Source organism: Oryza brachyantha, chromosome 2 (genome assembly GCF_000231095.2).
Source record: "Oryza brachyantha chromosome 2, ObraRS2, whole genome shotgun sequence".
Lineage (NCBI taxonomy): Eukaryota > Viridiplantae > Streptophyta > Magnoliopsida > Poales > Poaceae > Oryza > Oryza brachyantha.
In genome coordinates, this window is record NC_023164.2 from 16,525,260 (window position 1) to 16,539,899 (window position 14,640).

A 14,640-nucleotide genomic window follows, 5' to 3' on the forward strand; every position below is an offset into this window, starting at 1 on the left:
TATTGAGTTCGCAAATCTCTCGTCCAGAACAAATTTGCTGAAGCAGCATAGCAAGCCAGCCAACACACGTAAAAATGCGTATCGTATATACGTGTTATTAGCCACATAGAATTTAAGGCTAAAAATTAAACTGCAATTAAAAAATCCTAAAATTACCTCTAAAATTAAGGCTGAAAATTTAAATTTCAATTTTGCTATTGACCAGACGTTTGATTTTTCATTTTTCAGTTAAACACGTGTGCAATGTATTGGGGAGAACGTGTATAACCTTTATGACTTGGGTGTACGCCTTCGAATTATCATCCAAAAGCCGTGGCTGAAGTTGATTGATGTAATTAAAATTTTTAAGCATTTTGATCAATAGGTGGACCCTTTAAATTTTGGGTTAGATGCATAAATACAAGTGAAAAAAAATGACTATCCAATTTTGTCTGATTAATTAACGAGCTTAATATTTGATTACAAATAAAGAACGATAGTAGTAGTACATAATTAAGTTCTTCCTGTAACTATACATAGGATATGTACAGTAATCACACTAGGAACTCAGTCACGTCATCCAGCGACTTGAGAGTCTTCTCGTAGAACAGGTACGATTCGTACACCTTGGGCGTCCGCACGAACCGATCGAACTGCACAGCACATTAGAATTAGAACCTGTTTTGGAATAATTAACGAGATAATCGCCGTAATTAACGAACAGAGTAATCGTAAAAAAAATTAAGTTTTAGGTTTGCTTTGGCAATGGTAGGTATACGAGACCTCGGTCATGTTGTCGACGAGCTCGTTGGCGACGCGGACGTAGTCGGAGCGGCGGGCCTCGGGGACGCCGGCCATGGCTGTGGTGAGGTCGAGGTCGAGGTACTTGGACTTGAGCCGCACGTAGAACAGCACGTACTTCCACGACATGGTCTCCAGCATCGGCCGCAGCGTGCGCATCCCCTCCGCCGTCTGCCGGATGCGCGCGGCGGCCTCCTCCGCGGTCAGGCCGGGCTCGAAGAACCGCTCCCTCACGTACGACCTCGTCCCCCACCTCGGCACCGTCCCGGGGCCCGGCGGCGGCGAGGGCACCGCGGCCGCCTCCGCCGCCATGGCAGGGGGCGGAGCCGCGGGGCGCCGCGCCGACAGCGCCGCCGTGGCGGCCAGAGCCGTCGACGCGGCGACCGCGAGGCGGCGCGTCGCGGACCCCGGCGGCGCGCGCTGCCTCTCCGCCGCCGCCGCCGCGTCCGCGGGCGACGTCGTCGTCCCGCGGCGGCGCGCCGAAGCGGACGGCGAGCCCGGCGACGACGCGGAGGAGGAGCTAGTGGCGGTGGAGCACAGGATGAGGTGCTTGGCAAGGGTGGCCATGGCGCGCCGAGTGGAGTGAAGTGGTGGTAGTGCAAGTGAGAGTGAGGAGCAGAGATTGTTTTCTTGAGGTTGGAGGCAGAGATATTATCCACTTTGTTTTCATTTGGGGCCTCTTGAGAGTCTGATGATGGCTACCCATTTATGCTTCACTTCTTTTGGTATTGTGAGGTTCAGAAGACAAGGTTGATGGAAAAAAGGATAAGGAGAATTTGTCTCACTGGCCGTCTTCCTGGAGTTGGAAATAAATCTGAATCTGAATAAATTTCAGCTATTGATGTACTGTTCATTTTTGTGCACATGCAAAAGTTATTTCCATTTTATTGATACTTTGTTCCGTGTAAAAAGAAATTCTGGACTTGGGTATTGTCAGTTTCAGATTCACATTTGGTAATGGTTAGTAGAGACTGCCACTGTACTCGGGCAATTTCATCAAAGATTTCTGCTTGGACCAAGTACAGTAGTATATCTGCTGTTCTGTGCCTATCTCATACCCTAACCAAGAACCGCCATAAGACCTGCCAAATATAATGTTCAATGATAAGGAGAGTGAAAAGGAAATCCAGCATAACAGCATAAATCATATATCAAGCAAAATGCAAGGGAAAACCTTTCTATACTGGGGAATTTATTCGTCTTCGGCTTCTGGGCTTCTTGCCCAGTTCTATCTTATGACTGAGAGGGCCTAAAATCCCAAATGCTACTTATAAGTCACAAGCCCATTAACGCACCAACTCAGGGCCGGGGAAGGGGTAGGAATGGCCTCCGTGTGGGTGTGGGCCGGATGCTCAAACTCAGCCCAATGAAACAGGCTTATCAGCCCGCAACTGCGCAAGCCCGAACGGAAGCTGCGCGGCGCAAGCGCAACCGTGCCGGGCCGTGCCCTCGCCCTCGCCGAGCAAAGGAGGTCGTGTCGTGCGGGCGCAGAGCGAGCTGGTGCGAGGCGGCGGCGATACGTGCGGCACCGCGGGGAGTGAGCATTCCGCAGGGCTGAGTCGCGCTTGCAGCTCGCGCCGTGTCGCCGCCGCACCTCACGGGGGACGCGGCAGCAAGCGGCCATGACCAGCGCAGGCAGGCAGGTCGGCCGCGCGCCAAGGCGGAGGCGACGGACGGGTCCTCGATAGGCGCCTACGGCCAGACCTAGGGATGGTAACGGTAAATACCCATCGGATATTGGTACCCTAGATTTATATCCACCAGTAAAATTTCGTACCATTAAAATACTCGTATCCGTCACGGATAGAAAAATTTCCCTATACCCATATCCGCTTGAATAAACCTTACCCATCGGGTTATCCATATACCCGCAACAGTTTAAAACAATCTAAATTACATTGTTTTCATATAGTATATTACAATAGACACGATACTAAAACATCACACATTCTAATGGAAAATATATGGATAGTTTAAATATCTAGAGTTTTGGTTAATTGGGCTAGGCTAATTTGATATTGGGCCATGACGTGCATTTAAATTTGCGGGTATTTATTACCCAGGGTAAACGGGTATGGGATCATAAGAACGTTTTCATACCCGTGTACCCATCGGGTGAAGTTATTTGCCTGGATACTTACCCATGGATAATATATTTAATTCATACCCGTACCCTAATAGAGTAAATACCCATCGGGTCTCGGGTCGCGGGTCCCCGTTGCCTTTGCAGTACGCGTGGTCACCCGGTGGTTTGGTTGGGCTTTATCGCTTAAGTACACCGTCAACCTATATTTTCTTACAGTCTCGATACGTCGTAAGATTCTAACTTAGTTAAACGTGCTTGACTTATATAATTCATATTAAAATGGGTCCCATTATGTTAAAAAAATAGTATCTCGCTCAACTTTTTTCAATATGAGCCAATAAGCCAGGTAAATGCTCCAACTAAAATTATTTTTTAAGCTAAGCACCAGTTGCCCAAACAAGCAACAAGTGCTTAAAATTTCTAGCCTAGTACCTAGGCTCCAATGTATAGCATGTCTTTTTCTTGTTTCTCTTTCCTTCATGCACCTCGTTATTATCAGATACATTGGAGTTGCCCTAATGGATCTCTGAGCTGTGGGGTGATTGTGTGGCTTAATAGAAAAAAAATAAGTCAAACGGTATATTTGTAAACGAAAAATATTTAAAAGTAAAACTTTTATATATGTATTCTTAACGATCAAAAACACTTCGATGAAAAAAAACTAAAATTAAGTCCGAATTTAAACTTAAAAATTAAAATTTTAGAGCCTAAACTAAAAGATGGGGTGCTATCTTAGTTGCAACGAGCGTGATTGTAAATCCATCAAATTAAGTGTAGAGTAGAGGACCATAGCAAGTGGTCTGGTAGTGGAAACCGATTCAGACCCGTTCCTTGTGGCTGTGGGCGACCGGAGAATATTGCAGACCGGCTGAATACCCGTATCTTAGTATGGATACAAAATGCATTATAATATTGTCAAAAATAAATAAAAGTTGGTACTATAAAGTTAAAGTGCAACTTGTTTTTTAATTTATGATGAACCATTGGTATTTGAGATAATTGGTTTTGATATTTGATCTCTTTGGCGAAGTGATGGTGTTGTGTGATTGGATATCTCCGGTCAGACTGTTGTAACATTGGCACTCAAATCGACCAGCAGTCAGACCGGTAGTTGTTAGAATTATTTCGATATTAATTGATCTATCGTTTTCGATCCTTTTCTTCATAAATTTGACTTAATGATTGTTTTCATACATCGATATTGTTATTATGCTAATGTTAAGTTGGAAAAAGAACTTATGCTTGATATAGTTTCTCGTTTAATTCACGTGTGTAGCTATGGCTTGATGTCTCTAAAGAGTGTTGACGATGATAGATCGGGAGTCAACTTGGTTGAAGATTACGTTCGAACAATCAGGATATCATGTGAGATGCTTAGACTAAGAAATGATGCATGGTAAATATTCCATGCACACGACAGGAGATTGTGTGCATATGAAAAGATGAGTTAAATTTGGAATGAGTCCAAATCTAGGAAACGTTTTATAACATGATTAGTTTCTTTCTCGTATGGGAAAGTATCATAGTGGATTAGGACTCATTGCACGAGTTGAATTTATAGCTTTAGGCTGTATATCTATTGGTTAAAATAGGAGAGGGGTGGACGTTATCTGGTATTCCATGTATGAGAAATAAGGTACATGTATGGCTGGTTTGGTTGAAGACCAAAATAAGCCTTATCAACTTTTTTTTTTGACAATGTTCGCTTTTGGCAAGGCTAATTTTTAAGTAAAAGTAAGATTATATATAAGGGGTGGTTGTTTAGCTTTTTTTTAAGAAAAAAACCAAACGACACATTTGCAAATAAAAAATAATTTATGAGTAAAACTTTTATATACATATTTTTATCGATCTAAATGCTAAGGCTGAAAAATAAACTTCGGTAACAAAAACTACGAAATCAACTCTTATTTAATACTGGAAATTCAAAAAAATAAGCAGAAGTAAACAGGTGGGGGCGCTGGTTTGATGCAAACATGAGTTTTTACCAAATTCTTCTCGCGATCTTCACTCAGTTCAATTGGTTAGTGCCAAATTTGACAAAGGCATGCCAAAAACCGGTCTTAATCTAAATCCTACCTCAATATTATTGAACTTATCGAAACTTCAATAAAGTCACTTTGGACCTGAAAGCAAGCCGGTTAGTATTGCAGGTTGTTCAGCTGCACGCAATCTTAGCGTACGGCCGTACGGGGCTAAAGAGAAAGTTTGTGTTTCTTTTAAAACGAAAAAAATGTGAGGGGTGGGGTGGAATGTAACAGCAAGATGATTAGCGCATAAGAATGAAATAGTAAAAATGCGGTTATTTTAGAAAATAACTGAGGGCCATAGGGTGAGACAATTCGAGGACACAAAAGGGAGTGAGCAATTCTTGCAGACATGCGAGAGAATTTCTCAGTGATAGGGATGGCCATGGGTCAAACCCTGCATGATCTATAATCTTTTTAGTTTAACTAAATAAATTAAGTTCTATTTTTAAGATCTAAAAAATAGAACTTAGTTTATTACTAGTAATATGCTAGAATATGGTCGACCCTCGCGCGTTGTTGCTGTTCATACCATCGTTGTCGTCATCTTGATGCCAAGTTTAAGAGAAAGAGAAAGCAATTCCCAATTTCGTAATGACCATAAATAAACTACAAAACAAGCTATCACAAATGTCAAGCTATATCTATCAGAGCCCATCTTCTCACATGGACAGCTTTAAGTTATACTTTCAAGGAGTGTGTCAAGGAAAACAATAATGATTTTGGTCAAACCAAAGAAAGAAATATACCTCACTGCAAAGAGCACAAAGAATATTGGATATACATAAAGACGTCCTCGACCGGTAAGTTATGATGATGATTTTTAATTATTTATATGCACTATAGAACATGAAGTCCACTAAAACTGCAAATAGTGTTAGCATGAGCATATATACGATGTAGAATATGTAAGTCCATTAAAATCGCAAACTAGTGAAAAATTTACAATGGTCCCTAGTTAATTTTATCGTTTACATCATTAAATAGATATAAAAAACAAACAATCTTCCATCTATGATCTTTTATCTATAAAATAACACATCCATACATATGGAACATTTAACTTTTTGCCACTCTTATGAATGTTGATAACAGATTTATCATTGAATTCACATGTTATAGATTCATGAGGTTCCATATGTCATAGACAACAAGTGATAAATCTGTTTTGGTCACTCATTAAGAGTGTCAAAAAGTTAAATTTCCCTCTCTCAAGTAATCCGGATCAATGCTAGCTAGTCAAATGAGACGGACATATTTTCGGGAATTTCATCGGTGAAACGCCAGAGTTGACTGACCATGCTGTCTCCGAAGACCTTCTCATTGCAACTTTCTAGAACATTTGATATTTTGAAGTGCTTGCCGATAAAGTTATCTTTTCATATCTCGAGATCGCAATCTCATTCATAAAATATTGGTGTTTAATCTGTTACAGCTTGGTCAGGGCATCTTTGGCATACTCCTTGTAGTTTTATCTATAATATTAATCCAGCTAGTAGTTGTTTAAAATGTGGCTTACATCAAGTTCAACGGTACAGTCGACTAATAACTCTAAATTATTTATAATCAATATAATAGTCAAATTCATATAATAGTTACCTGCAAAACATATGTTACACTATTAATATTTGGTTCCACATATCATACATATATTGCGTCTTATAGTCCGTACTATAACTGATAAATCTGTAAATCTATAGTTTACTGTTTATCTCTCTAATATATTATCTTCTTAAAATATGTTTATACCTAGTTTATTGTCTGCTACTGTACCTATTTTATAAACCACAACCAGTTTTATATCCTAGTACATTAATTTTAGAATATCGAGTTATATATATTTTCTGTCGCTTTCATCACTTAGGTTATATTTTGCTTTCAAGGAAAAGCATTGGAATTTTGTAGAATTCTAATCCTACAGTTTTTATTCCTTACACAACCATCTGAAACAAAGTAGAACTAGAACCTCGTAATGAATCCTGTGAAATTCTCATTGCATAAGAAATTTAACATGAGATTCAGCCTTATGGAAAGTTTTATTCGAGTATTTATATTTTCCAAAGTTTATTTGTTTTCCCGTAACCCATTCAAACTGTTATTTCTGTTTTTTTCCCAGTATTTTACACTCAACCGTATTGCGCTTATATTCCAGTTAAAATCTAGTGTTTTTTTTCCTCTATTGCTCCATTTCTGAATTCTGTTTTTCAAACGATCCTTATCATCATTGACTCTGAAACCGTGGGGAGTAGGCTATTAAAATTTCTCATATACTTTTCTATAAATGAGCCGTAGGAAAAAGACAAAATACTATAAAATAAGTACGTTGATAAGATAGCATAACACATTCGAACCTAATACACATATGTATTAGATCTGATATCTAAGTATCAGACCCTATCTCATTCTGAAACGTACTCCATTCCGTAGTCTCAATAAATAAAAAAGCCGCATTCTGTAGTCTCAATAAATAAAAAAGCCGCAGCAAGCATAGGTACAAGGATTTATGGTTTCGCAAAATCCCTCAAAAAAGGAAAATAGATCACACCGCAGAATCCATGTGGTATCTATACTCATTTAGAACAAGGTAGTACTGGATTATAATTTTTATAAATTACTCAATGAACTTATTAAGAAACAATCAAAACTAAATAGATATAGATAGCTAGATATAAAATTAAATTAAGGTGAATATTCTCTATAAAAAAATCTGTATAACACATTTCAAACACATGGACATTCAGCTAGGAGTATTAATGTGTACAGCACCGTGTGCATTCTGTATTTCTGCAGTTGGCACCCGCAGCCAAATTAGAAGCCGTGTCATCGTCACCCGAAAGAGAGTCCTTTATCTATATGCTATTAAAAAAATTGATGTTTACGTGTATGCCACTAAAAAGTTCATATATACCTGTGTGCTACCGATCTAACTTTCTTTTACCTACGTGCCATTCTGTCCACCTTTTGTTAGCCAATGAGCTCTGACATGTGGACCCACGTATAAAATTGACTAATTTGCCTTTGCATCATTTACTTCCTCTCCGGACTGCCTGCTCTCTCCCGAATCCTCCCGTGCGCTGCCTGCCCCCGAGAAAACCTAGCCGCCGCCGGTACGCCGCCGCCGCCGGTACGCCGCCGCCGCCACCGACGCGCTCCGGCTGGCCCCGCTCTGCTCGCCTCCTCCTCCTCCGACGCGCTCCGTCTCTGGCTCGCCTCGGCTTCGACTCCCCCTCTCGCCCTCGATCGGCTCGCGAGTTCGCCCGCCCGCCCGCCGCGCGCCTGCGCCGATCTCCATCCCGCGAGACGGGAGCAGTGCCGCCACCCCCGCTGCTTCCGCCGCCCCGCCGGTGAGCGCCCGTATCCTCAGATATACTCAGATATGCTCCGTAGCTTCAGTTCTTCGCTGGTAGTGCTAATATCAGTGGTGCTAGTTTGTTCTTCCCCCAAAGAAATTTGCCCCCATGCCCCACGATGGTTTGGTCCGCCCCCTGAACACCGGTATTTGTTTTTGTTATATATGCAAATTCAGTTAGTTCAAAATCTGTATGCGGATTGCGTGTTAACCTGCCTGCTAGCTAGTCTAGGTTCTGAACCCCATCAGCCCATGGTTTGAATTTGATGACTAGTACATGCTTGTTTAGGGCACGATATTGGTTTTGGTTGATCCCATTGGACTTGGTACCCATGGTATGCGTTTAAAAATTTCTGCGCGTTTGTAGTTTCCAGCCATACCGGGGTTTAGTTTTATACTTGTATTTGTGTTAAGTTCTTGTAGTAGAGATTGATGCTTTGTTGAGATTTCGATGCACTGGGGTAGCGGATTTGGATGTGTGAACCGTTTCAGAATTTATGGGACAAACAAGAAGAGCTAAAAATGAAGTCTTTTTGGGTCTGAGGTCATATCTGTTCATTTATCTTAGTAAGAAAGAACATAAATTATAGGAGCATATTGATTACATTAGTCTATTAATTTGAGTTTGTTTGACAACATAATCAAATATCATTAGAAGTGTTAATTACCTGTTATTTGATTCATTTGCAACACTTGAAGTTCCAATATAATTTCTGTTCATAAAAGACATGTGCACAAAAGAATGAGTGAACTACTACTTTAAATGTTGCTCATATGAACTTGTTGCTATGGATGCAATGGTCATGCCCTTTGTTTTTTCCATGTGATATGTACTTATTTGTTGGTATGCAATGGTCATGCACCTGCTTGAATTATCCTGTATTTTAGTACTAATGTCATGTATTTTAGTACTAATGCAATGATGATATGACCCAAGTAATTTAGTACTAATGTCATGTATTTTTTCTGTTGTATTCCTGTATTTTAATGATTTATTCTGATAATTTATTAATCAATTTGGGCATTTTCTGATTTTTTTCCTGAATTATCCTGATTTTCTATGAATTTTTTGGATTTATTTACGAATTTCCTCTATTTTTTAGAATTATACGGATTTATGAGCCAATTTTTCTGAATTTTGTGAATTTCTAGACATTTTATAATTTAGTTACGAATTTTCTTACTTATTTTCTGATTTAAAATTAATTCTGTCATTTTCTAAATTACTTAATGATTTTTCATATTTATTTACTGTTTTAAATTTATTTCTGTCATTTATATACTAACAAGGGCAAAACAGTCTTTTTATACCTTCATTTCACACTGTTAACTCTCCATCCATCCAAAATGGCATATAGGTAAAAAAAAGTTGGACTGATGGCACACAAGTGTCTACAAAATTTTTAGTGGCACACACCTAACCACCAACTTTTTTTATGGCATCTAGGTAAGACTCCCCGAAAGAACTCCTGATACAGTGGAAGCCATGGCGAAGCCTCACGGCGGCGGCGGCGGCATCCTCGATCTCGAGCGGCACTACGCCTTCTACGGCGCGTACCACAGCAACGCCGTCAACGTGTTCATCCACACGCTCTTCGTCTGGCCCATCTTCCTCACCGCGCTCTTGCTCCTCCACGTCACCGCGCCGTCCGCGCACGCCGCCACGGCCGCTGCCGCGATCTACGGGGCGTTCTACCTCACCCTCGACCGTCGCGCGGGGGCCCTCGCCGCGCTCCTCTGCTTCCTCTGCTGGGCCGCCAGTGGCGCCCTCGCCTCCCGCCTTGGCTTCTCCGCCGGATGGAAGGTGAGGAAACCTGCCCCCCTACCCTCCTCCTCCTCTCTCCTGTTCGATCGGGTCTCTCGTGATGATGATCTATTAACTTGAGTAGCTTGCTTGGATTATGATCAAGTCTCATTACTTGATTAGACTATTAGAGTAGCTTAGTTGATTAAGATGTGTGCCGTCTGACTTGATTGATGAGCAGCGGTGATTAGTAGAGTGTTGACTTACTTGATGGACAACGATGATTAGTATTTCCTCTCCAAATTGTTTGCAGGCCTGCAGCTGCTAAACGCAATTTTTTCTCCCAGTTTTTTAGGTTGCGAGGGGGGCAAGGCACCCCCCACCTGACTTGTCCTTATGTGATCTACCTATTTCCTTGTTTAATCTTAGGCCATAGAAATTTCGATAGGTTGGGTGATAGCTCAGCTTATGGAGTATACAGTTTTGATGATGCTGGAGTTCTGGTCCAATTTGGTGTGGTAATTCATCACAGGTGAGGTGAATTGAAAAATGGAAATCAGTTTTTGGAACATGAAAAATGGATGTCATGTCTTAAAATATTCCTACGCCAAATGGGATCCTAACTCCTAAGTTGATTAAATCTAGTTCCTCAGTTCAGAGTTGTTTACTAATGCAGTTATCTGATTTTTTATTTTTCTACACGTTTGCTGGAAATAATCAATAATCATTGCTCACCTTAATGAAAACCAATGTATAAGATGTGGCTGTTCCTTTAACACTTTGATCATATTCTCTAGCAAACAAAGGTTTCTGATTTGTTATTTCAACACAAAACTATTTGCTTCTGACACGCGATGAATCATAGGAAGTAGTTGTCATGCAAATAACATGATGTGGTGTTTCTGACAGGTGATGAACCATGTGAAATACTCGCCATGCAAATAGCATGATGTAGTGTAACAACATAGTTTATCCATTGCTAACTGATGCATTGATTCTAATTTCAAAACATTGGGCTATATGTAACTGCTAGGATCCATATTTCTTGTTTATGTCAGTCACTGATTATTGGTGTGCCATCTGGTTTCTGCTTGTGGTTATGATTCACTGGTTATGTACATATAGTTACCTTTAAGAGCAAGAAGGCATTTGATTATGTCTTATGCCGCACGATGTTTGTTCCCTTGAACTAATTCAGCTTCACATAAGCTAATCTGTCTATTTTTATCCAAAATTCAATGTGCCTGGGCCACTGAATATTGGAATTTCAGTACCTAGGCAGTCTAGGTTCTTGCATAGGCTGGCTGTAGCTTTTTTTTAACAAAAATTAAAGCAAAGGCCAGGTTTCCATTATCTAAAAAAAAGGTTCTTGCATAGAAATATTTGGTTGGGTCAAGTGTCAACTGCTTATAACATAACAATTTTAGAATCTAACATTTGCTTGATCAGAAGATGAAAATGGTTTCCTTTTTGCAAGATACCTGTAGCTGACAGGCATAAAGCTTGTCGCCTCTTATCTTCTAAATCCATAACTTCTTTTTATACAGGTCGTATTGGTAGCTCAGCTGTTCTGTTGGACCATGCAGTTCATTGGCCATGGTGTCTTTGAGGTAAGTCTCTATCGCACTTTTTTTTTTCTTTCGCTCTAGTTGGGAGTTAAAATTCACACCCATATATTTTGAATGTAACCTCGCACCCATGTATTGAATGTAACTCTTCTCATTGTAGAAGCGAGCGCCTGCTCTCCTTGACAATCTTGTACAAGCTTTCTTGATGGCCCCATTCTTTGTGCTTCTAGAGGTAAACTCCAAAGTCAATGCGGTTTCATGATTACTTGCCCTCCCTGCGTGGTTGACATCTAGATGACCTCATGGAAACCTTGTTTATTTTGCGTCAGGCTCTTCATAAGTTTGTTGCATACGAACCATATCCTGGCTTCCACGCCAATGTGGGCAAGTTGATCGTCCAGGCCCGCAAGAAATGGAAGGAGGAGAAAGCAAAGAAGATGACATGAAGTGTGACTGGCAAGTGGCAATTTGATTAGATGGAACTGTGTTAACATGTCGCTATCAACGGGTGGTCCTATCTTTTTTTTTTTATCAAACGGGTGGTCCTATCTATGTTGTATCTTGTATAGATTGTTATGCACTTTCTAGTCTGGTTGTATACATTACTGAAGAATACATAATATGGATGATAACTATGAACTGCTTCTGATATATTTTGCCCATCCTTGTAATGTGCTGCCATATTATTTCAGAAGGTTCTCTTTTCCCTTATTAGAAGCAATGTTCAGATGCTAATGCCATCTTAGTGCTATGTATTGCTTGTCATTATGCACAGGGGATGATTGTTTGGCTTTTTTAAGAGAAAACTAAACGATATATTTGTAAATAAAAATAATTTAGGAATAAAAGTAGTATATACATGTTCTTATTGATTAAAAAAAGCCTGAAAAATAAACTACGATAAAAATACTCTAAAATTAACTTTAAATTTAACATTAAAAATTTAAATTTTGGCTTATGGGCAAAAGCAAAATGATGGCGATGATATTGTTGTTGTATTATATCTCATCAATCCATCATATTGATGACTTAATGTTCTATCAATTCCATATATACCTCGTATCTGGTGATTTTAGTCCATCTGAACCGGGTCTGCACCGGCTTTGTACCGCATCTGCCATCCAAAAAGGATCCCTCCACACCTGCATCCGCATATCATCCGTACCTATCTGAATCCATCTAAAAATATGGTTTATGATATAATATGACCATTATTCATCCGAATTCGGTCCATTTGCAGCCCTACCATTTATACATATAACATCCATATTTCATATTTATTTTGCTCTTTTGTTGTTTTTCAATAGCATTTTCCTCTATGTTTAATACTCACTGCATGTCAAAATATGACTAGTTATATAATTCAAAATTATCTGAAAACATAACTATTTGCGTGCACTTGACTAGTTTATACACTTGAACAAGTAATTAAAAGTTTGTGTACTAGGTTACATCTTAGATGATAGTTTCATATACCGCTTGTATAATTAACTCGGAGATAAATGGTACAAAAAAAAGCTTGCATTATTGTATACCTGTAGTACACCCCGCCTGGTAAGTTTCTACATCGCTAGCGCAATTTACCCGAAAATAAATGCAAGAGAGAAGCTTGCCGTGTTTTACTGGTGCATGCGATGGGCTTGCAAGAACTAGAGCAACGGGCATGTCCATCCCTAGAAACGCCCGCGGGCCGCTGCTATTTTTCCTGGGAATAAGTCCACATGTCACCGAACTATTCAAACCGTCGTAAAAGAGGTCAATCAACAGTTTTGAAGACGATTTTGGCTGACTTGGCGCCTACATGGCTAGTTTGATGGCTAGTTTGACTAGGTCTTCATCTCACGTGGCATTGACATGACACTTATGTGGCAATTATATATTAGAAAAATAGTGGGCCCAGCTATTAGCGACACACAAAAATATTTAAAAATGACAGGCCCACGTGGGCCCACAGTCAGCTACCCAAAAGAAATAAATATGGTGGAGCCCCCACATGTCATTCCTTCTCCTCTCTCAGCTGACAGGTGGGTTCACTGTTTTTCTGATATATAATTATCACGTAAACGCTATGTCAATACCACGTGAAATGGAGACCTAGTCAAACTAGTCTAGGCGCCAAGTCAGCCAAAACTGTCTTCAAAACCACCCAGGGATCTTTTGCGTCTGTTTTGATAGTTAAGGGACCGATTGTATCCGGTTTTACCATCGAAGGACGAAAAATAAACTGGACGATAAGTTGAGGACCTTAAGTGGACTTATTCATTTTTCCTGCCATTCTCTTTCTGCTGGCCCAGCACAACACCGGGCCTCCCGCGCCGGCTCTGGAGTCTGGGTCGCCTAGAATCTTAAGCCGGTAAATCCAGCCCATTGTGAGTGGAGCCCTCCGGGTTGAAACTACAAAAAAAACATTTTTGCTGAATGTTCCCAGGTCCAGGAAAAGCTAAACAAATGAAGCTGAGTAGCTGACGTTTGAGAGAGCGATGAGAAAAGGTTTTCCATACAGGATATTGATACCGTGTTGTTTACCAAATAAAAAAATAATTTATAAATAAAAATTTTATATAAGTGTATTTAGTAATAAGAAACATGGCCAAAAATAAACTATGATGAAAAAACCTTCAAAATCAATTTCAAATTTAAAGTAAAAATTTAAATTTTAAGTTATAAATATAAATAAAGAAAAAAGGCCCTACTGCTGCTGCAATAATCTGGTTACTGTCTACTACTACGGGGTTGCATCTTGACATTGGTTCAGTGCTGCATGGATAACCCCATCATCTTGGTCTCCCTTTTTTTGTGAAATTTATCATCTTTTGGCTTCTTCACGAAAAAGTGAAGCAGCATATTTGCAAATGAAATAATTTCTGAATAAAAAAATTATATACATGTTATTAGCGACCTAAAAGTAAATGCTAAAAAATAAACAACGATGAAAGAAACCCAAAATCAACTTTAAATTTAATGTTAAAAATTTAAATTATGGTTTATAAGAATAAACGAAAAGATGAGGGGGTGGTTAACCACATGCTTAATGCTTTTGTTCGCTTGTTCAGTAACGAGCTGGGTGCCTTTAAATTAATGTCTTT

The 14,640-nt window shown here is 39.9% G+C and overlaps 2 protein-coding genes across 3 annotated transcripts; one reads left to right on the forward strand and one right to left on the reverse strand.

Annotated features, from left to right (window-relative positions):
* Nucleotides 1-379: 379 nt before the first annotated feature.
* On the reverse strand, nt 380-1,449 carry LOC102704949 (photosynthetic NDH subunit of lumenal location 2, chloroplastic). The gene is made up of 2 exons (XM_006647352.3): nt 763-1,449; nt 380-632 (listed from the first exon to the last, which is right to left on the reverse strand). Exons 1-2 carry the CDS (start codon nt 1,345-1,347, stop codon nt 534-536), a joined length of 684 nt encoding a protein of 227 aa, XP_006647415.3. The 5' UTR covers nt 1,348-1,449; the 3' UTR covers nt 380-533.
* A 6,470-nt stretch (nt 1,450-7,919) lies between these two features.
* Nucleotides 7,920-12,205, forward strand: LOC102705223 (2-hydroxy-palmitic acid dioxygenase mpo1-like). 2 transcript variants are annotated; one of them, XM_006647353.3, is made up of 5 exons: nt 7,920-8,237; nt 9,690-10,046; nt 11,534-11,596; nt 11,715-11,786; nt 11,884-12,205. In XM_006647353.3, the coding sequence occupies exons 2-5, from the start codon at nt 9,729-9,731 to the stop codon at nt 11,998-12,000; spliced, it is 570 nt and encodes a 189-aa protein (XP_006647416.1). In that variant the 5' UTR covers nt 7,920-8,237; nt 9,690-9,728; the 3' UTR covers nt 12,001-12,205. The 2 variants fall into 2 exon arrangements, with proteins under 2 accessions (XP_006647416.1, XP_040376185.1); XM_040520251.1 differs by lacking the exon at nt 7,920-8,237 and having other exon boundaries at nt 9,646-10,046.
* Nucleotides 12,206-14,640: the final 2,435 nt, after the last annotated feature.